General features: G+C 45.6%; 2 protein-coding genes across 7 annotated transcripts; both read right to left on the reverse strand.

The window, feature by feature from the left end:
* Positions 1–460: 460 nt before the first annotated feature.
* On the reverse strand, positions 461–11,019 carry Tardbp (TAR DNA binding protein). Of its 6 annotated transcripts, XR_007833413.1 has the most exons (8): positions 10,893–11,019; positions 9,469–9,720; positions 6,537–6,700; positions 5,524–5,664; positions 3,188–3,358; positions 2,654–2,780; positions 1,570–1,708; positions 461–850 (listed from the first exon to the last, which is right to left on the reverse strand). XR_007833413.1 is itself a non-coding variant. In XM_051171026.1 (7 exons), exons 2-7 carry the CDS (start codon positions 9,704–9,706, stop codon positions 1,653–1,655), a joined length of 888 nt encoding a protein of 295 aa, XP_051026983.1. In that variant the 5' UTR covers positions 9,707–9,720; positions 10,893–11,019; the 3' UTR covers positions 871–1,652. The 6 variants fall into 6 exon arrangements, 5 of the variants coding, with proteins under 5 accessions (XP_051026983.1, XP_051026985.1, XP_051026982.1 ...); XM_051171026.1 differs by lacking the exon at positions 461–850 and having other exon boundaries at positions 871–1,708; positions 2,663–2,780; XM_051171028.1 differs by lacking the exon at positions 461–850 and having other exon boundaries at positions 871–1,828; positions 2,663–2,780.
* A 6,427-nt stretch (positions 11,020–17,446) lies between these two features.
* Positions 17,447–17,857, reverse strand: LOC127211864 (60S ribosomal protein L27-like). The gene has a single exon (XM_051171952.1). It carries the CDS (start codon positions 17,855–17,857, stop codon positions 17,447–17,449), a length of 411 nt encoding a protein of 136 aa, XP_051027909.1.
* Positions 17,858–21,469: the final 3,612 nt, after the last annotated feature.

Consider the following 21,469-nt stretch of genomic DNA (forward strand, 5'->3'; position numbering starts at 1 on the left):
GTCTCTAAAGGATATAAAATTTTAAAACACGAAACTTGCAAAGTGACAAGCCTATTTATCAACCTATGTAGGTTAAGGGCATTAGGGAAACTACCAACACAAAAACTGTCACATTCTTCCAGTTAGAAAACGAGCCCCTCAGTTCTCAGTACAGAAAAGTACAATAATGTATTATTGCTTTTACATTCTTAACAATGCATTATGAGTCTAATCTGATTTCGTGATCATATTTACTCATCACTGTATGTTCCCCACACTCCTGCCTCACTTAAGACTGGCACAGAAGACATGCCGCCCACCCATCAGACACACCGCTTTCTTGAAGACTTCTACTTCGTCCCTATTGCAATTAATTCCACTTTTCAAATCCCAAACAGGAAGGTGCTCATCGTCCCCTCTTTTCCATTGATGTGCTTTGCTACAAAGCACCTGAAAACAGCTGTTTGCCCCCTATCCCAACCAATCAGTATTTTTAGAAGGCATGATTTCCCAATGGAGACTTATACAGCCACGTAAATTGAAAATCACTCAAATGCACAGAGGCACTCAGAATAAGCTGGAGGGTAACTGCTTACCATTTTAGGTGTGGTCACCCAGACTTAAGAAAAACTAGATTAAAAACAAAACCCAAGGAAAAGCTTTTGCTTTGGACAATGCAAGAACAAATAGCAATTAAGTCTGGGTATCAGGTGTCAATGCATGACAGGTGATGAATCCATTTGACTTGAGACAACTTTTCAAATAAGTTTATTTGAAGCAAAATAAACTACTGCCAAGAAACTTTATGAAAGTTCCATCTCAAAAGGGTCAAAAAGGGGAATTAACTGCTATGAATTCTTTGCATTCAGGGCTGCAAAACAAAGACACATATTATTTAAATCAGTTTTATTTAAGAATTTCCAACAATGACAACTCTTATAAAAAGCATCCAAGCACAAGACACAGAACTGCAGCAAACAGCATTCTTATGAGTAGCTAACAGACATGAGAACTTCCACCCTCCTCTGAGACACCTGAGCTCACTGGAGAACTCTGCTTCCACGTTCTCCTGCAAAGCACTCCACAAGCTCAGTCCATGTTCGCAGCCCATCAGCTTCAGCTCACGTTCCCACACCTCCAGATCAGTGACAGAGGAGAACACACACCATCCAGCATTCACAGCAGTTGACAGAGGGGGAGGGGAGTACAAGTATTTCACTTAACACATTCAACTAAAGTGGGTTTTCTAAGAACAAAGCTCAAGTCTTCCAGCAGATGTGGATGTCCTTTGATGCAAAAACATTCGTACGCATTTGCTATCATTGCTCTCTGCACACTCTCTCACCAAAGCCACAGGATTGAGTGACACATCTCTCCAAGTTAAAAAATATCCATTTTGCACCACCAAGTCTCTGCACGCGCTCTCCTTTTCTCGCTCATACTAGCCTTTCATGCCTCGGCACCACCATCAATCCCACACAAGGTTTCAAAAGTTCAAACAGCCTTCTGGTTCCATATCACAGCCTTGCGTTCATAGCGTTGATACGACTCCATGAAATAAAGAGTAGCGGATAAAAATGGAACACCCACCGTCAAAGACGCAGCCTGTGCAGCGTGATGACGAATTCTTGGATGAGAAAGCATAAGACAGAAGTATTCCTATGGCAGAATATTTACAGCACTACTTTCAATGAAGTGCTTCTTCCATAAACATTTGAAATGAGATGAACTGCAGAGATTAAATGAAGGCTTCATATTGTATTCTCGTATATGAAGGAAGACAAGTGTTAAAAACAAAACCAAAAGAACCAAACACCATGACATCATGATCTCCCAAATGGAGATATTCCTAAGGAAAAAATTCATAGGGTGGGATTCAAATTAAAATAAGGAGAAAAGGATGTAGTTCTAACCAATGGTTTCTACTCTGAACATGCAAAGAATCCATTTAACAAGTCCAATGATAGATTAAGATAACAGAGAAACCTTCTGAGATCAATTGTAGGAATCGTTTACCAATTAGGCAAACAGCAGTTCACTTTCACCCACTCAGTATTTTAACCCTTTATCTAACAAAACTTATAAAATTCATTTAGCTTTTCCTCTTTCTAAAGAAAAATGTCAAAAATACTGCTGAATATACTCCACACCGAACAAACCAATCTGAAAATTTAGTACATATTTATTTTACAATATACTTACCATGAGTTTAGAAAAATTTGAACCCACCATTCTACACCTACCTACCAACCAACCCACTCCGCTGCCTACATTCCCCAGCCAGAGGATTTATTAGACTCCATGCTTGAGCCAAAGCCGCCATTAAAACCACTGCCTGACCCTGCATTTGATGCTGACCCCCATCCAAGAGGGGCACCAGAATTAGAACCACTGTAGGAATTATTTCCAGAACCAAACGCCTGATTTGGCTCCCTCTGCATGCTGCCCTGGCTTTGGTTATTACCAGAGGGGCCTGACTGGTTCTGCTGGCTGGCTAGCATGCCCATCATACCCCAGCTGCTCTGCAAAGCTGCCTGGGCTGCAGCCATCATCGCTGGATTAATACTAAAAGCTCCAAAGTTCATCCCTCCACCCATATTACCACCCTGGTTATTTCCCAAGCCAGCTCCACCCCCTCTACTGTTACCAAACCCACCCTGATTCCCAAAGCCACCTGGATTACCACCAAATCTTCCACTTCTTTCTAACTGTCTATTGCTATTATGCTTAGGTTCAGCATTGGATATATGCACGCTGATTCCTTTAATGATCAAATCCTCTCCACAAAGAGACTGGGCAACCTATAAGAAACAAGGGATGTAAATGATGATTAAACTACCGACTCAAAACACCAACACAGCAATAAAACCCAGATCTTAGTATAATCCGGCTAAGCAGGAGGATAAAACAGGCAATCAATGCTTGTTTTACTTGAAGCCCATCAGCACCCTTTAGTGTTAGAAACACTTGTAGCTTAACAGACCCACAAGTCCAAATAATGCAAACACCTAAAGGGCACCTTACAACTATATACAGCTACTCTGTCGTCAGAAAAGTAGAGTGGCAATCAACCTGAACAAATCCCTCTCATCATTTTTAGTGCTGGAAACTGAGCTCAACATTTGGTGTACCATGCTGGGCACATAGAGTAGAGTAGCACCGAACCAGATCCATTCCCAGCCCTGGAACAAAGTAAGAAGAAAAATACCTTATCATCTGCAAAGGTAACAAAGGCAAAAGCTCTGAATGGCTTGGGAATGAAGACGTCTACCACTTCTCCATACTGACAAAAGAACTGCTGAAGCTCCTCAGCAGTCATGTCCTCTGTACAACGTCCAACAAACACCTTTCTGCTTCTCAAAGGTTCATCTGGGCTTTGCTGGTCAAAAGGGAACAGCAGAAATAATGAATACATAAAGGCATGCTTTCTGCCTGTCTCTGCCTCCGAGTCTGCCATTGCACCCAGCCACCCCCACCCCCCACTTTTTGAGACAAGCTCTTACTGTGTGTACCACTGGCTGACCTGTGCCCCTGGTGCTGGGATCTTCTCAGTGTTTACCCTTCATGCATCTATGCTCACTAAACGCATGCTTGGTGCCTTTTAAGCTCAGAAGGGATTGAAGTCACTCAGAACTGCAGTAATGTTGGAGTTGAAAACTGAAACAAACCCATCTCCAAAAGCTACAAGTACTAACCACGAGGCCACCTTCATTTCACTGTACTAAGGTATGCTGCTGTGAGCCAAATGCTAACAGATTCTGGTATTGTCATTGCTATGTAAGAAATCTACCTCAATGTTGTGTGTAAACTTATTTCCCATCATCTAATTGGCCAATAAAGAGATGAACAGCCTATAGGTGGCTGAGAGGCAGCAACTTTCAATCTCAGGAATCTCTAAGACAACGAAGATGGATGAGAGGGTTAGCAGGCAGGGGCATATGGCTGGGAAGTAGGCCAGGCTGACACAGTTGAGTTGACAGATGGTAAATCTGCCCAGCTGTAGTGCTTAAGGCTTTTCATTATGATGGAACTACAATGGACAGGGCAAAGCTGCTACACACAAAACAACAGGCCTTTACATACACCCAAGAATGGCTTTAAACTTAATACATGGGGAACCTTGAACTCCTGATCCTGTTACTATCACAGGCATGAAAGAAAACACCATGCCCAGTCTTAATTTCTTTTATACAGAATATGGAGATCCACGCTAGATATTCTCCACCATCTTTTTTGTGGCTGGATCCCTCATGGAATCTGTAATTTGGCTAGACTGACACCAGCAAGCTCCATGGATTGACCTGCCCCACCCTGCAACCAGGGGTGGGATCACAAGCACATACTACCATACTCAACTCAAACTTGGGTTCTGGTTGGGTATAGTAGCACAGGCCTTAAACCCCAGTGCTTGGTGGGTAGAGGTAGGGGGAATCTGAGTTGGGGCCAGCCTGATCTACAGAGTGAATTCCAGGACAGCCAGGGCCAAGTAGAGACCCTGCCTCAAAGTAAAATATCTCTCTGGTCCAAATAAATCTTTTTTTCTTTTTCTTTCTTTCTTTCTTTCTTTTTGTTTTTGTTTTTTTAAGACAGGGTTTCTCTGTGTAGCCTTGGCCATCCTGAACTCACTTTGTAGACCAGGCTGGCCTCGAACTCACAGCGATCTGCCTGCCTCTGCCTCCCGAGTGCTGGGATTAAAGGCGTGCGCCACCACGCCCAGCCTTCTTTTTTTTTTGGTTTTTCCAGACAGGGTCGCTCTGTGTAGCCGTGGCTGTCCTGGACTCCCTTTGTAGACCAGGCTGGCCTCGAACTCACAGCGATCCAACTGCCTCTGCCTCCCGAGTGCTGGGATTAAAGGTGTGTGCCACCACGCCCGGCATGCAAATAAGTCTTATTTGCTTCCTTGGATTAGGTCTGGATTGAGGATGTAGCTCAGTGGTCAAGTGCTTGCCCAACAAAGCTCTGGACACTATGTTCCCCAGAACATTAAAGCCAACATTAAGCAGGCTGGCACACACTTTTAACGCAGGACTCAGGCGGCAGAAGCAGGTGGATTTGAGTTCTGAGGCCAGCCTGGTCTACAGAGTTCCAGGACAGCTAGGGCTACAGAGAAACCCTGTTTCAAAACACTAACAAAACAATCCACATTAAATATGCAGTACACATTAATGACTTTGGATTTCTTTTCTTTTTTTTTTTTTAATGACTTTGGATTTCTATTAAGCAAATTGATTCCAAGAATCATATTCTGCCATTAGCTTTTCTAAATACATTTGTTTTGTTTTGTTTCAAGACAGGGTTTCTCTGTGTAGGCCTGGCTGTCCTGGACTCACGTTGTAAGACCAGGCTGGCCTCAAACTCAGAGATCTGCCTGTCTCTGCCTACCAAGAGCTGGGATTAAAGGTCTGAGCCACCACACCTGGTCATTTTAAGATTTTTAAAGGAAGCCTGTCAGGAAAAAAAAAAAAAAAAAAAAAAAAAAAAAAAAAAAAAAAAAAAAAAAAAAAAAAAAACCCAAAATATACATGAAAACAAAGCACAAAATACCTTAGAATTTGGAAGTTTACAGTCACACCATCGCCCATCTATCATATGACGTTGTGACATTACTTTCACTTGGGTATCATATTCCGTAAATCGAACAAAGCCAAACCCTTTCGAGTGACCAGTTTTAAGGTCTTTCTTGACCTATGAAAAGACAATTGAAATTTATTCTACAGAACACCAAATCAGAGTTGTCCCACAAGAAAAATCTGAATAGTTTCAACTGGATGCAATTAAGTTGTTCAAGACAGAATCAATAGCAGAGAATGACTCACTTGCACAAAACTTAACGTTCTAGTCAATTTTTTTACACCAGCTCTCAACCTTCCTGACACTGCAACCTTTTAACACAGTTCATGTTTTTAAAAAATATATTTGATTAATTTATTCATATTACATCTCAATTGTTATCCCATCCCTTGTATCCTCCCCATTTTCCCCTTACTCCCTTCCCTATGACTGTGACTGAGGAGGATCTCCTCCCCATGTGTATGCTCATAGGGTATCAAGTCTCTTCTTGGTAATACAGTTCATGTTATGGTGACCCCTAACCATATATTTCCATTGCTACTTCATAATTGTAATTTTTGATACTGTTATGAAAAACGTAAATATCTAATATGCGATCCCTGTGAAAGGTTTGACCCCCAGATTGAAAACCACTGCTTTAAACCTTCATACAACAAAACTTAACAGTATTAAGGGCAATATATAATATATACACAACACATTTTCAACACATTAAAAATGGCTGAACACAGCCAGGCAGTGGTGGCACCCCTTTAATCCCAGCACTAGGAAGGTAGAGTAAAAAGTAGGGGGAAATCGCATGAGCTGCGGGCCAACTTGGTCCACACATTGAATTCCAGGACAGAGAAACCCTGGTGGTTCCCAGCACCCACATGGTGGTTCCCAACTACTTGTCAATTCCAGGAGACCTGAATGAAGCCAACCCTCGACCTCCAAGGACACACGTAAGCAAAGCACTCATACATCCCAATAGCATCAAAGCTTACCTGAACCATAAGAACCTCTCCAAAAGTACTGAAGTAGTCTTTAAGATCCTGCTCTGTTGTTTTCCAGGGGAGACCCAGCACTATTAGATCAGATGTCTTTTGGACTGCTCTTTTTACTTTCACTGCTGAGGAAGCATCCGTCTCATCCATTTTCCTTTTGTTATCTAAGCAAAACAAACAGAAAACAATAGTTAGCACTTAAAAAATGTACCACTTAGCTGGGTGTGGTCATACTCTCCCATAATCACAGCACTCAGGGAGGCAGAGGCAGGCGGATCTCCGTGAGTTCAAGGCCAGCCCGGTCTACAACGTGAGTCTAGGACAACTATCTCAAAAAACAAATGAACAAAAAAGCACTACTTTAATTCCAGCACTCAGGAGGTGGATCTCTGTGAATTTGAGGTCAGCCTGGTCTACAGATTGAGTTCCAGGACAGCCAAAGCTACACAAAGAAACCCAGTCACAGGCTGAAGAGATGGTTCAGCGGTTAAGAACACTGGCTGTACTTCCATAGGTCCTGAGTTCAATTCCCAGCAACCACATGGTGGCTCACAACCATCTACAATGAGATGTGCTATGCTCTTCTGGCCTGTTGGCTCAAATGCAGGCCAAATATTGTACAAGTAATAAATAAATAAATCTTTGGGGGGGGTTCACGACAGGGTTTCTCTGTGTAGTCTTAGCTGGCCTGGAGTCACTTTGTAGACCGGGCTGGCCTGAACTCACATCGATCCACCTGCCTCTGCCTCCTGAGTGCTAGGATTAAAGGTGTAATCTTAAAAATCAAGGCTAGGGGGTGATGGTGTACATGTTTAATTCCAGCGCTCTGGAGGTAGAATAGGTGCTTGTCAGGCTTGCTTTGCAAAAGTTTTTAGTGGATCAACTATCTCCCTGGCCCAGGTTTTGTAATGATGTAATGAACTGCATTTCCCTCTCAAAATAAAAACTACTTCACTTTGATTTTATAGTATCAAATACATCTAATCCAGGGGATGACACCCCCGCCTTTTCTTCTTAGTTTCCTGAGATAAGGTTTCTCTGTGTAGCCTTGGCTATCCTGGACTCACTTTGTAGACCAGGCTGGCCTCGAACTCAGTGATCCACCTGCCTCTGCCTCCCGAGTGCTGGGATTAAAGGTGTGCGCCACCACCGCACATACTAATTGTGCTTTTTGTGTCACCTAACCTTTCAGGTTCTTTAACAGAGAACTTTGGTCAGGCTGTTTACAGAGATGTAGCCTGCTCAGCGTCCACCATCCCTGTAATTATTACAGGCGGATACTACCTCAGTGAACCAAGTATCAGATTTGGAAACAAGCCCCTATCTTTAAATCTTCCCAATTTTTTGGACATATATTAATTAGTCTTTGCATATTGACCAAACTTGGTGGGCTATTGCTATAAAAAATAACAGGGTGATTGTGCAGCCCAGGCTATCCTCAAACTCTAAAAGAGATCCCCCAGCCTCTGCCCCCTGTATGCTGGGATCAAAGATGTGCACACCAGACCTGGCTTCCTCATACGTGGCGAGGTGGCACACAACTTTCATCCCAGCACTCAGGACGCAGAGGCAGGTGGATCTCTTGTAAGTTCGAGGCCAGCCTGGTCTACAAAGAGTCCAGGACAGGCAAGGCTACACACAAGCACAAACAACCACATCCAACTCTAGTTTCTGAAGGCCAGATGCCCTCTGCACGAGGCACAAATGAAATATTAACATAAAACATAAATCGTAAGGAGACAAAAATGATGTTAAGACTACAAAGAGGGCCTTTCATTTTTTATTTGTTTTTGTTTTTTCAAGACATGTTTCTCTCTCTAGCTTGGCTGTCCTGGACTCGCTTCCCCCCCCCCTCAAACTCACAAATAATCTGCCTTTGCTGGGACTACAGGCGTATGCCACCATGCCTGGGTCCTGCCTTTCATTTCTGAGACAGTTTTGTTATGTAGTCCAGGCTGGCCTCAAGTTCAAAAATCTTCCTGCTTCAGCCTCTCAAGTGTTTGAATATCCACACACAGTTCTGCCTTTATTATTGGGGGCTGGACAGATGGCTCAGAGGTTAGTAGCACTGTCTGTTCTTCCAAAGGTTCTGAGTTCAACTCCTAGCGCACAACCATCAATAATAAGACCCAAAGCCCTCTTCTGGTGAGCAGGCACACATGCAGGCAGAATACTGTATAAATAATAAACCTTAAAAGGCAGGGTGTGGTGGTCCAAGCCTTTAATCCCAGCACTTGGAAGGCAGGGGCAGGTTAATCAGATGCTGTCAGTTCAAGGCCAGCCTGGTCTACAAAGTGAGTCCAGGACAATCAAGATAACAGAGAAACCCTGTCTCAAATAAATAACCAAATAGTCTTTAAAAGACTGCAAGGAAGCAGGGTCCAATCGCCCATGCCTGTAATTCCAGAATTCCAGCACCTGAGGAGGCAGAGGGAGGTGAATTTCCGTGAGTTCCAAGACTAACCTATCTACAGAGTCCAGGACAGCCAGGGCCACGCAGAGAAAGCCTGTCTCAAAAAGCAACAACAACAAAAAGGCTGCAAGGAAAAGCTGGGCAGTGAAGGCACACACACCTTTAACCCCAGTACTTGGGAGGAGGTAGGCAGATCTGAGCTCAAGGCCAACCTGGTCTAGAGTGAAATTCTAGGACAGCCAGGGCTCCACAGAGAACCCTGTTTTGAAAAACAAAGACTACGAAGAAAATATGCCAAATCTCACCTAATTTGAACTGCCTAAATTTGGCAACGTACGTTCTGATAGCCTAACGTATGAAAAGGGCAGGGTTGTAGGGGACTTTCTGCCAAAAAGGCCAAAGCCTGGGTCACATACACCCCACTTCCCTCCCACCTCACACAGAAATAACAAACTTAGGGTGGCTTACAAGCCTATAACCACAGACAACAATATGGCAAAACCAAAACGATGAACAAACCTTTGGGATAGTTGACAACATATACCAGATTGCCCCAGCCAGCATCTGGGGCATGCAGAATTCCTTCCACCAGCCGGACACCTCGCATACACTGAGACACTGGATTCCGGTAGCGCAGGCCGCAGGCCCCTGGAAACTGGGCTGTAACTGTGGACAGCAATACTGTCCCATCATCTTCTGATGGTATTTCAATAGGTTCATCGTTTTCATCTTCCGTTACCCGAATATATTCAGACATCTTTGCTTAAAGTTCTTAAAGAAAAGAGACCAACACAATTAGAGCAACTCTCTCTCTCTAATTAGCCACCGTCAAACCACACTATTGTTCCCACTTGCTAAGAAGATTCTTGCCACCTGAAATGTTTCATTTATCATCCCTGAAAATTGATGGGGGGGGGGAAATCTGAAAATAAAAATGTGATCCCCCCCGCAGCCAGTTCACTTATTAAATGCGTATTTTCTCAGGGCGTAATATATGCTCCAGGTGCTAAAATCCCAACAGTGATATCACATGGCCTGTTGTTGGCTATAAAACCAGACAAAACCAAGACGTTAAAGAACTAAGTATTTCGCCGGGCGTGGTGGCGCACGCCTTTAATCCCAGCACTCGGGAGGCAGAGGCAGGCGGATCGCTGTGAGTTCGAGGCCAGACTGCTCTACAAAGTGAGTCCAGGATGGGCAAGGCTACAGAGAAACCCTGTCTGGAAAAACCAAGAAAAACAAAAAAACAAAAAAAAAATTAAGTATTTCGTCCTGATTTTTTTTCCCTTGTAGCCACCGTTCTCACCTGGAACGGATTACAGATTACATGTTTTAGGTCATCTTTAACCAATCTATTCTAAAGCCTGAAGAGCTAAATTGGGTTTAGCACGTGCTTTACAAGTGGGTCTAAGAAATTAGCTGTGCATTGAAATCAGGTGAAATCCTGACTGTGTTGGTGGAACACGGGAACTGATGGTCAAAACAGAGATCCAGTCCCTCCGGTCCTCATTTTTCGGAAAGGGATCACTAAACTCGGACGTCGAGGAGAGAAAAGACGGCTCCTCCAACGACAGGCCGCCACTTCCCAGAAGGCCAAGCGCGATGGACGACGTTGATTCTGCCCCCACCCCCACCCCCACCCCAGCCTTTCAACTCGCCCTGGGGTGGGGCTGCGAGAGTATAAAGTCCTAGGTGACAACGAGTGGCCCCAAGCCCTTAGGGACAAGCATTGCTGGAGGCCCGGGGACGTAACAAACTTCCGCCCGCGGTTTCCCGGCCCAGCAGGCCCGGCGTCCCGCTCCGTCTGCCGCCCGCGCAAGGCCCTAACGACGCGGCGGCGCGAGGCCAACTAGGCCCCGCTCCATTCGCTTCCATTAGGTCACCTCGGCCCTCCCCCGAAGCAACACCCGAAGCACAGAAGCCGCCCTCGGCGAGCAACTCACCCACTAGGCCGCTGCAACCAGGAAGCGCAAGCAAGGAAAAGAGACTGGCGAGCAAGCCGAAATGACCAGAGCTACCGCTTTGTGCCCACAAAATGGCGGTAGGACCGCCTCCCGGCCCCGCCCGCCCTTGGCCCCTCCCACATGCTCCCGTCCAGGAGGGGAGCTCACCGCGCGCAGCCGCAGATGCTCCCTCCTCAAAGTGGCTCGGGTCCTAGCAGGCGCTCGAGCATGCATAACTAAACGGAAGAATACAGGAAGGAGAGTGGCTGGGTCTGAAAAGCTGACCACTGGAAGGACAGCGTGGCTAACGTAAGCTTCCAGATCCCCCCTCACGTAACGTGGCAGATGGCTTCGCCCGACCAACCGCCGACCCTAGCGGAGGAGCTCGCGCCCATTGAAAGTGCGCGAGACTAGCGTAGGCGGGGAAGAGTGAGGCGGGACCGGAGCGGGAGGGGCGGGGCCAGGAGGGAAGGGGCGGAGCCAGGGGCGTCGGCGGGCCCTGGGCCTCCCTGGGAATCTTAGGTTCCTGGTCTAATCGCCCAGTCTAAAACGTCCTTTGCCATTGCTCGATAATTTCCAAACTTGGAGACACTAACTTTGATCTGTCCGAAGTACTACTTTGTGTCAAGTACCATTTTGCACGCTCTGGCTCTAGGGGAAAAAAAAAACAACCCAGAATCTTATGAATGGCAGGCAAATGTTCTACCATTGACCTTGGATTTAGGGATAGTTTTTTTTGCCACCAAGTACTGTTGTTTTAGAGACAGTCACTGTGGAGCCCACGCTGTCCTCTTACCTCTTAACTCGCCACGGTTCCCCCAATTTATTGTATAGTGTGGGGGCGCGTGGACTGTGAGACTGGAAAGTTGGCTTGGAGCTAGAGGGAGGTCAAGTATTTGTCCAAACCCCGAAAATTTAAGTTCTTTTTATTTATTTATTTATTTATGTTTTTTTGTTTGTTTGTTTGTTTTTTCGAGACAGGGTTTCTCTGTATAGTCTCTGCTCACTCTGTAGACCAGGATCTCTGTAGAGATCTGCTTGCCTCTGCCTCTCAAGTGCTGGAGTTAAAGGCGTGCACCACCCCCACTCTGCAAAACTTTAGTTTTGAGACGGGCATGAGTAAGGATCGCTCCCTTCCACGAAGTCTTTACAACCTTACCCCCGAAATTCTCGAGGTAGTCACGGTACCTAGCGCTTGGAATTCATCCTCTGGCTCTCAAGTGTGGATGCTGCCTTAGCAGTCTGTTGTGACAGGTGTTTGATACACTCCTCTTTTGATAAGTGAGGAAACTGAGGCACAGCGCAGTTAAGTATCTTGCATTAAATCACCATAAGTGTAAGCTAAGCGGTCGCCCTAGGATTTGAGTCCTTCAGCGGAAAATACTTGGAAGTTTCAGGATTTCTGTTCCAATTAATGTCCTGGTTTAACTTTGTGAAGGCTGAAGGCGGGCTGATACCACCAAGGCAGCAGCTGTAACTATGTAGCCGAGAGTTAAATTTCTTGCTGTATACATGTATCAGATTCAAAGTTTAGCAGACAAAGGTTTACACAGCCGCTTTATTCTCTGAAATTGAGTCCTGCCGGGTGGTTGGCCTTGACTTGCTGTGTTCTTCCTACCTCTGCCTCCCTTGGGGTGGGTGGCGAGTAGGGCTGGAATCACAGATCTGCCAGCGCTCCAGGCTGTGTTCCTACCTTAAATTTGTCAATGAACTTATTTCCTCCTCACAGCAACCTAGTAAGGAGGTGGCCTTGTGAGAAGGGAGATTAATGTCTGGCCCTGAACTTCCATTACAGCCCAGGCTGGCCTTGAACTCCTGGACAATCTTCCTGCCGCAGCCTTCAGAATGCTGCGATTATAGGCACGAGTCCTTCCACCCAGTGCTATTCCTTTATTTTTGGTTTTGGATTTTCTTTCTTTCTTTCTTTTTTCCTTTATTTTTTATTTTTATTTTTATTTTTATTTTTTTGGTTTTTCGAGACAGGGTTTCTCTGTGTAGCCTTGGCCATCCTGGACTCACTTTGTAGACCAGGCAGGCTTCGAACTCACAGCGATCCGCCTGCCTCTGCCTCCCGAGTGCTGGGATTAAAGGCGTGTGCCACCACGCCCGGCATTTCCTTTGATTTTTCAAGACAGGGTTTCTCTGTGTGTACTCTTGGCTGTCCTGGACTCACTTTGTACACCAGGCTGGCCTAAAACTCACTGTGATCTGCCTGCCTCTGCCTCCCCAGTGCTGGGATTGAAGGCGTGTACCTCCTCCTCCTCCTCCTTCTTCTTCTTCTTCTTTCTCTCTGTGTAGTCTTTGGCTGGCCTGGAACTTCCCTGTTGCTCCAGTGTTGGGATTACAGATGTGAGTCCCTGAGCTGGTTTTCTGAGACAGGGTTTCGAGCAGCGGAAGCTGAACTCCTGGTTCCTGCAGCTCCACCTCCCTGGATCAGGGATTACAAACCTGTGCTGCCGCCCCTGGCAAACTCAAGAACTGTAACAATTTAAAACAATTATTGCATCCCTATTTATTCATTTTGTGTTCTTGCCTCTGTGTATACATGTGGGCACACGTGTGGAGGTCAGAGACAACTTTCAGGAGTTGCTTCTCTCCTCCTACATCTGGGTCTTTGGGCCTGGCAGCTGGCAAGCTTAGCTGCTCAGCCATCTAGCTGGGACCAACTATAATTTTTTTAGGCAGGGTCTAAAAATCACAGTATTTCAGACTTGGTGGTGCATGCCTGTAATCTCAGGATGCTGGAGGCAGAGGCAGGTCCATCACTCTGAGTTGGGAGGCCAGCCTGGTCTGCAAAGTGAATCCAGGACAGCCAAGGCTACCCAGAGAAACCGTGTCTCAAATCAACAGCAAAAACCAAAACCAAAGAAAACTCCACACTATTTCCCCAGAGTTCTGGGAGTACAGATAGGCATCATCACACCTGCCCTTGAGCTCAGAGGGCCCTGCCTGCCTCTGCTTCCCTAGAGCTGGGATTAAAGGTATGTGCCACCATATCTGCCTAGACCCTGGTTTGTTGTTGTTGTTGTTTTTATTTTTTGTTCTAATTTAATCAGTTATTTTGTTTTGTTTGTTTGTTTGGTTGGTTGGTTTTTGGTTTTATTTTTTGAGACAGGGTTTTTCTGTGTAGCCTTGGTTGGTCTGGGCTCTCTTTGCAGAGCTATTTCTTTTTGAGACCGAGCCTCATCTAGCTCACGCTGACTTCTAATTTAGTGTATAGCCTATGCTGGGCTTTATTTTATTTTTATTTTTTTATTTTTTTCGAGACAGGGTTTCTTTGTGTAGCCTTGGATGTCCTGGACTTGGTTTGTAGACCAGGCTGGCCTTGAACTCACAGAGATCCACTTGCCTCTGCCTCCCGCGTGCTGGGATGAAAGGCGTGCACCACTACCGCCCAGCCTATGCTGGCCTTTATTGTTTCTATACCTTGAATACTAGTATTACAAGTGTGATCCACCACACCTGTGGGGCTGTTGTTGTTATTGTTATTATAATTTAAAATAAAACTTTAGGGCCGGGCGTGGTGGTGCACGCCTTTAATCCCAGCACTCGGGAGACAGAGGCAGGTGGATCACTGTGCATTCGAGGCCAGCCTGGTCTACAAAGTGAGTCCAGGACAGTCAAGGCTACACAGAGAAACCCTGTCTCAAAAAAAAAAAAAAACCTTTAAAAAATCTTGTATGTGTATTTTGCATACATTTCTGTGTACTGTGGTCATGCTTGGTGTTGAGAGAGGCCAGGAGAAAGTGTTGAATCTCTGTCTGTTTATTTATTTATGAAAAACAACCAAACTAAAAGCAAAGTAAAAAACAAACAAATGACTCCAGTGTTAAGAGAATTGCCTATTGTTTTTGCAGTGGGCCCTGAGTTCAGTTCTCAGCACCTGCATCCGGCCTCTCCCAGCGGCCTGCAACTCCAACTTCAGGGCATCTGAAACCCTTTCTGGCCAACCTGGGCATCTGCACTCATGTGCAAATCCACACTCAAACATACACATCTAACAAAAATAACCCTTAAAAACTTAAACAAAACAAAACAGAAAGTAACAATATAATACATTGCAGTGTAGCTGCCACTCATATGCGACTTGCAGGCAGCATGGAGTCATTTGTGCTCACAGATAAGCCCGAGCCTGGAATATTAGCACACAGGGTTGTTCCTTCAGGGGAAGGAATGCAGGACTTGAACTCACAGTGATCCGCCTGCCTCTGCCTCCCAAGTGCTGGGATTAAAGCCATGTGCCACCACACCTGGCTAGTTTACCAAATTTTGTTTGTTTGTTTGTTTGTTTTTGTTTTTTCGAGACAGGGTCTCTTTGTGTAGCCTTGGCTGTCCTGGACTGGCTTTGTAGACTAGGCTGGCCTTGAATTCACACACCTGCCTCTGCCTCCCCAGCGCTGGGATTAAAGGTGTGCGTCACCATGCCCGCCTTGTTTACCGTTTTTTTTTTTTTTTAATTTTACTTACTTATTACATACACAGTGGCCTACCTGCATATAACTCCTGAAGGCCAGAAGAGAGCATCAGATCTCATTATGAGATGGTTGTAAGCCGTCATGTGGCTTCTGGGAATTGAACTTAGGACCTTTGGAAGAGCAGCCAGTGCTCTTAACCTCTGAGCCACCTCTCCAGACCCTTGTTCACCAAATTTTGATGTACTTAAATATGCCTAAAATAAACTGCTCAGGATCAGACTCTCGAAGTTTCAACCAACACTGTCCACTGAGCTGTGTTGAGCCACACTGTCTTCTTTCCTCCCTTGGATCATCTGTTGGCCATAGGGGCCACAAAGACCTCTGCTGTAACTGGCTGAGATTTTGTAATCTCGGCTTTTCTGACCATGCATGTGAATAGCCAGCGTGTGTTCACTGTCACTCCCCCCACCCAGGCAACTTGAAGGTAAGATGTCCATATTGCAACATTCAACCTGCTTCTTCCCCAAAGAAGGACACTGTCCTACATGACTTCAGTAGCCATATATAGAAGATGGGTTTTGTGGCATAGGCTACAATCTCAGCTATTCAGTGTACTCACTGAGCAGCACCCCAAGAGCCATCAAAGCGGCCCCTCCTTCCTGCTGTAGCCTGCTGTCCTGAGATACCACCGCAGGAACTGTCCACAGCACCTTTAGCCGCTCTGCAGTGATGGCACCTCCACCAAAGCCATATGCAGCCAGGAGGATCTTCCCATCCTAATCCAGGGACCTGATACAAGGGAAAGGGGTGGGAAAAGCCACGAATCCCCGAGCTTCCCACAAAACCTCACCAATCCCTGAACTCAGTACTTGAGCTCAGTACTTGAAATCCCACCAATCTTCACTCTAGAAATCTCTGCCCTGAAAGCTCCACCCCCTAAAGAAGTCCTATATAAGCCCTGCCCTTTGTTCAGGTCCCTGCTGTCTTCTCCTGGGAGAAGAGACAGCCAGCCCTGAGGTCATCCATTCACTCTCTGAACCCTCCCAGCAAATGTCTTTGAGATTTGCTGCCTGGTGTGACTTTCAGCAGAAGCAGCCAAGAAGTAATGAAGTGAAGAAGAGAAGTGGGCGAGGCTCAGGCCCCTGAGCTCCTCAGCTCAGCTGGGGATACACTCCTCTGGGAGCTGCAACACCTCTGCTGAAGAGGCTTTCCTCTCAGAGCTGTGTGGTTCCCGGGTTCCTGTGTCTCAGGATGCGCTTCCGTTGGAACACCTTCTCTCTTCAGAGCTGGGTGGCTCCTGGCCTTCCAAGTCCCAGGATACCTTTCCGTGCATGCAGGAAGGCCAACACTCAAGGCTTAGGCAGTGAAGTAGAAGGAGACAGAAAAGACCAACTCTTACTTAGTGTTTCACTGATTTATCTAGCAACTCCCCTACTAAAGTACTGCTGGGACCACCTGCTGCCAAGCAAAACTTAGCTGGCTACCTGGAACAGAATGACCTGGGAAAATAGCTGAAACAATAGGTCGTTGCCCTTAGCAACCTGACCACAAGCTGTCAATTTACAATCTGTCAACTGTAGCACATGCCTTTGAAAACTAAAAGCCCCTAAGCTAACTGCTGAGTATGTTTCTGTTAGCTTGCTTGCTCACCCCACCTTGTGGCTTTAGAGTATAGATGAGCTACCATGTGGTTGCTGGGAATTGAACTTATGACCTTTGGAAAAACAGACAGTGCTTGTAACCTCTGAGCCATCTCGCCAGCCCCTGGTTTTGGAGTATAAAATGAAGCCCTTTGGGAGTTATGATCCACTGGTGACATCTCTGCTCTTCTTCTTTTCCTCCTTTACTTATTTATTTATTATTAATTTATTTTTTCCTATATTACATCCCGAACCTTCCTTCCCTGTTTGTTTTTGTTTTTGTTTTGTTTTGAGACAAGGTTTTCTCTGTGTAGTCCTGGTTGTCCAGAGACTCGCTCTGCAGACCAGGGTGGACTCAAGCTCACAGAGATCCACTTGCCTCTGCCTCCAGGGTGGAGTGCTGGGTTAAAGCTGGCTACCACCACCGCCTGGCTCTTCTTTGGTTTTTTTTTTTTAATTAATTAAAATTTTTTTTTAAATCATGGAAATGAAAATGTACCTAAAAGGGAAGCTTCTGGAAAAACCATTTGTTCTTCCCTGTCTTGTATCGTTCCTCAAACTTAACCTTGGCCTCCCACCTGGCCTTGAGTTTCAGGGCTGGGTCTCTAAAGACATCCTTGTTGACGACAGTCTTGTCCAAGGGAATATCCACAGAGTGCCTGGTGGGCATGAGGTGATTGTAGTTACTAACTTTCACAAAGGACTTGATCTTTGACCTCTTAGTGATTTTCTTCTTGCCCATGGCAGCTGTCAGTTTTCGGGGATTGCGGTCAATTCCAGCCACCAGGGCATGGCTATGAGGGCTGCCTGAGGTGCCATCACCGATGTTCTTCATGATGATAACTTTGCATCCGGAGTAGCGTCCAGCCAGGACCAGTGCCACTTTCCCAGGTTTCACGAACTTGCCCATTTCAACAGCAAGGAGCCCCGTTGAAAAGTGACTTCACTCTCTTCTTTGCTTTTGTTTTGAGACAGGGTTTCTCTTTGTAGCCCTGCTTGTCCTGAAACTCATTCTGTTGACTAGGCTAACCTCAAATTCAGATCTCTGTCTACTTCTGCCTCCTCAGTGCTGGGACTAAAAGCATGCACTGGATATTCTCTCTCTCTCTCTCTCTCTCTCTCTCTCTCTCTCTCTCTCTCTTTAAAAAAGATTTGTTTATTATTTATACAGTATTCTGCCCACATGTGCGCCTGCCCCTGCCTGCCACAAGAAAGCACTGGATCTCATTACAGATGGTCGTGAGCCACTGTCTGGTTGCTGGGAATTGAACTCGGGACCTTTGGAAGAGCAGACGGTGCTTTTAACCATGAGCCATCTCTCCAACCCCTCCCTCCACTTTTTTTTTGTTGTTGTTTTATTTTGTTTTTTGAGACAGGGTTTCTCTGTGTAGCCTTGGCTGTCCTGGACTCACTTTGTGGACCAGGCTGGCCTTGAACTCACAGCGATCTGCCTGCCTCTGCCTCCCGAGTGCTGGGACTAAAGGCATGCGCCACCATGCCTAGCTATTTATTTATTTATTTATTTATTTTTGGCTTTTCCAGACAGGGTCTCTCTGTGTTAGCTTTGGCTGTTCTGGAGTCACTTTGTAGACCAGGTAGCCTTGAACTCATAGTGATCCACCTGTCTCTGCCTCCCCGAGTGCTGGGATCGAAGGTGTGCGCCACCATGCCCAACCCTCGTAGGTTTTTAAAATCATTTTTTGTAGGAGTTGGAGTGAGGGCTCAGTGGAAAAGCATTGCTGCTCTTTCAGAGGACAGAAGTTTGGTTCCCAGCATCCACATATGGCCAGACGGCTCACAGCCATCTGTGACTCCAGTTCCAGGCGAATCTGACATTACACACTGTAGTGGTAGTAAACATGTTTTTGTTTTAATCCCAATGTGGCATGTTAAACAGACTTTGGTGAGGATGTGTATGTTTTTCCGCTGAAAACAGACTTGTGAGAGAACAGGTGATGTTTGTTCACTGGAAGAGGACCCGCCTCTTGCGGGGGGCATGGTCTTTGCCAATAAACATTCTAGTATGACTCTGAGAGGAGATATATATATATATGCCCCCAAAACAAGAGGGAGTGCTTTTTCTTCTTGGTCTTGGCTGTTCATCACTCCTCTTCGAGATACTACTAGAGAGAACTGTTCCAGCAAATGCTTCAAGGCTCAGGGATCCTGCTGCTGCTCCGGGTTCTAGCAGCTGCCATTACACTCACCTTTGCTGAATTGCTGGTTTGCTGTTTAACTGGCCTATCGGAATCCTGCTGACTATACCAGTAGAATTGCTCCAAGGAACTGAGTATAAAAAAGGTCTACAGGCCGTGCGTGGTGGCACACGCCTTTAATCCCAGCACTTGGGAGGCAGAGGCAGGCGGATCGCTGTGAGTTCGAGGCCAGCCTGGTCTACAAAGTGAGTCAAGGACAGCCAAGGCTGCACAGAAAAACCCTGTCTCAAAATTAAAAAAAAGAAAGAAAGAAAAAAAAGGTCTACTTCTTCTGTTCTATGAACCTCTTTCCTTTCCTGTCTGGGGCAGGTGGGCTGGAAGGGAGGTGTAAGCATTAAAGAACCCCAAATAAAGTAGGTTTGGAAAAGTTCAAAGCCTACAACACATAAATAAAGATAAAACAAAATCAGTGGTGGCGCGTGCCTTTAATCCCAGCACTTGGGAGGTAGAGACAGGTGAATCTCTGAGCTTGAGGCCAGCCTGGTCTATAGAGTTACACAGAGAAACTCTGTCTCAAAAATCAAAACAAGGGCTGGAGAGATGGCCCAGAGGTTAAGAGCACTGTCTGCTCTTCCAGAGGTCCTGAGTTCAATTCCCAGCAACCACATGGTGGCTCACAGCCATCTAGAATGAGATCAGTGCCCTCTTCTAGCAGGCAGGCAGAACATTGTATAATAAATAAATAGTTTTTTTAAAAAATCAAAACAAAACAAAAATAAAAGTAATCATTCTAAAATAATAAATATAAATCATTTTATGAGAAAAGTAATCCAGGAAAAAAAATAACAAAACCATGAATCAAACTAGGCTAGCCTCAGCTTGCAGTGATTCCCCTGCCTCAGCCTCCTAGGCACTGGCGTTATAGACATATGCACCATGCCCCTCCTTAAAATTCCTTTTATAAAATGACAAAGTATTTACATATAACCTATGCAAATGCCCTCATATACTTTAAATTGTCTCTACATTCCTTACAATACCTAATAAAATGTAAATGCTATGTAAATAATTGTTGTATTGAGTTATTTAGGGAATGACTTACAAGGAAAATTTATGTACATATTTAATGCATGCTTCTCCTACTTTTAAAAAAACAGGTGTATGTGCTTCTTTGTGTGAGCATGTCTAAGTGTGAGTATATGTGCATGTGGGAGACAGGGCTGTGCACAGGCAAGTCAGAAAACTGCATCACACACCCTCCTCCACATCACTCTCTACCTGATCGCTCCCTGAATCTGGGACTGAAGTTTTCTAGGCTAGGAGCCAGAAAACCATAGCTCTCTGTTTCTGCCCTTTCGGAGGTGGGGCTACAGGCATGCACTGAAATGCCCCGTCTACTATGTGGGTGTCGGGTTCCATACTGTTCCCCACATTGCACAGCAAATGCTCCTAACTACTGAGCCATTTTTCCAGTTCCCAGTTTTTCTTTCTTTCTTTCTTTTGGTTTTTCAAGACAGGGTTTCTCTGTGTAGTCTTGGCTGTCCTGGATTCGCTTTGTAGACCAGTCTGGCATCCAACTCATAGTGATCCACCTGCCTCTGCCTCCCGAGTGCTGGGATTAAAGGCGTGGGCCACCACTCCTGTCCCCAGTTTTTCTTCTTTTGTTTTTTTGAGACAAAGTCTTGCTACTTAGCCCAGGTTGGCCTTACACTCACTATGTGGGTAGCTCACAAGTCAGATACACAGCAACCTTCCTGCTGTAGTTTCTGTAGTGCTGAAATTACAAGCCTAAATCTTTTTAAATCCGTTTGTTATTATTATTATTATTATTATTATTTTTTTTTTTTTTTTTTTTTATTTTTTTTTGGTTTTTGAGACAGGGTTTCTCTGTGTAGCCTTGGCCATCCTGGACTCACTTTGTAGACCAGGCTGGCCTCCAACTCACAGCGATCCGCCTGCCTCTGCCTCCCGAGTGCTGGGATTAAAGGCGTGCACCACCAGGCCCGGCGTTGTTATTATTATTTTTGAGGTGGGTCTGATGTAGCCTGGAGTAGCCTTGAGCTCCTTGTATAGTTGAAGATAATCTTGAGCTCCTAATCTTCTTGCTTCTGCCCCCCAAGTGCTGGGAGTACAGTTATGGCCAACATGCCTGGCTTTAACACACTATGTATTTGTTTGTTGAGACAGAGTTTCTTTGTGTAGCTTTGGCTGTCCTGGAACTAGCTCTGTAGACCAGGCTAGCCTCAAGCTCACAGAGCCTGCCTCTGCCTCCCGAGTGCTGGGATTAAAGGCGTGTGCCACCACTGCCCGGCTTTTGTAGTACACAGTTTAAAAAGAGCTAAAGTGGGTTCGGAGAGATGACTTAG

Source organism: Acomys russatus, chromosome 29 (genome assembly GCF_903995435.1).
Source record: "Acomys russatus chromosome 29, mAcoRus1.1, whole genome shotgun sequence".
In the NCBI taxonomy this organism is placed as follows: domain Eukaryota; kingdom Metazoa; phylum Chordata; class Mammalia; order Rodentia; family Muridae; genus Acomys; species Acomys russatus.

Coding starts and splice junctions, on each gene's coding strand:
- Tardbp (XM_051171024.1), bottom strand. CDS start 9,706: ATGTCTGAATATATTCGGGTAACGGAAGATGAAAACGATGAACCTATT. Junction 5,665..6,536: donor GAGAGGTTCTTATGGTTCAG/GTAAGCTTTGAT, acceptor GTCTTTTCATAG/GTCAAGAAAGACCTTAAAAC. Junction 2,781..3,187: donor TTACCTTTGCAGATGATAAG/GTATTTTTCTTC, acceptor TGTTTCTTATAG/GTTGCCCAGTCTCTTTGTGG.
- LOC127211864 (XM_051171952.1), bottom strand. CDS start 17,857: ATGGGCAAGTTCGTGAAACCTGGGAAAGTGGCACTGGTCCTGGCTGGA.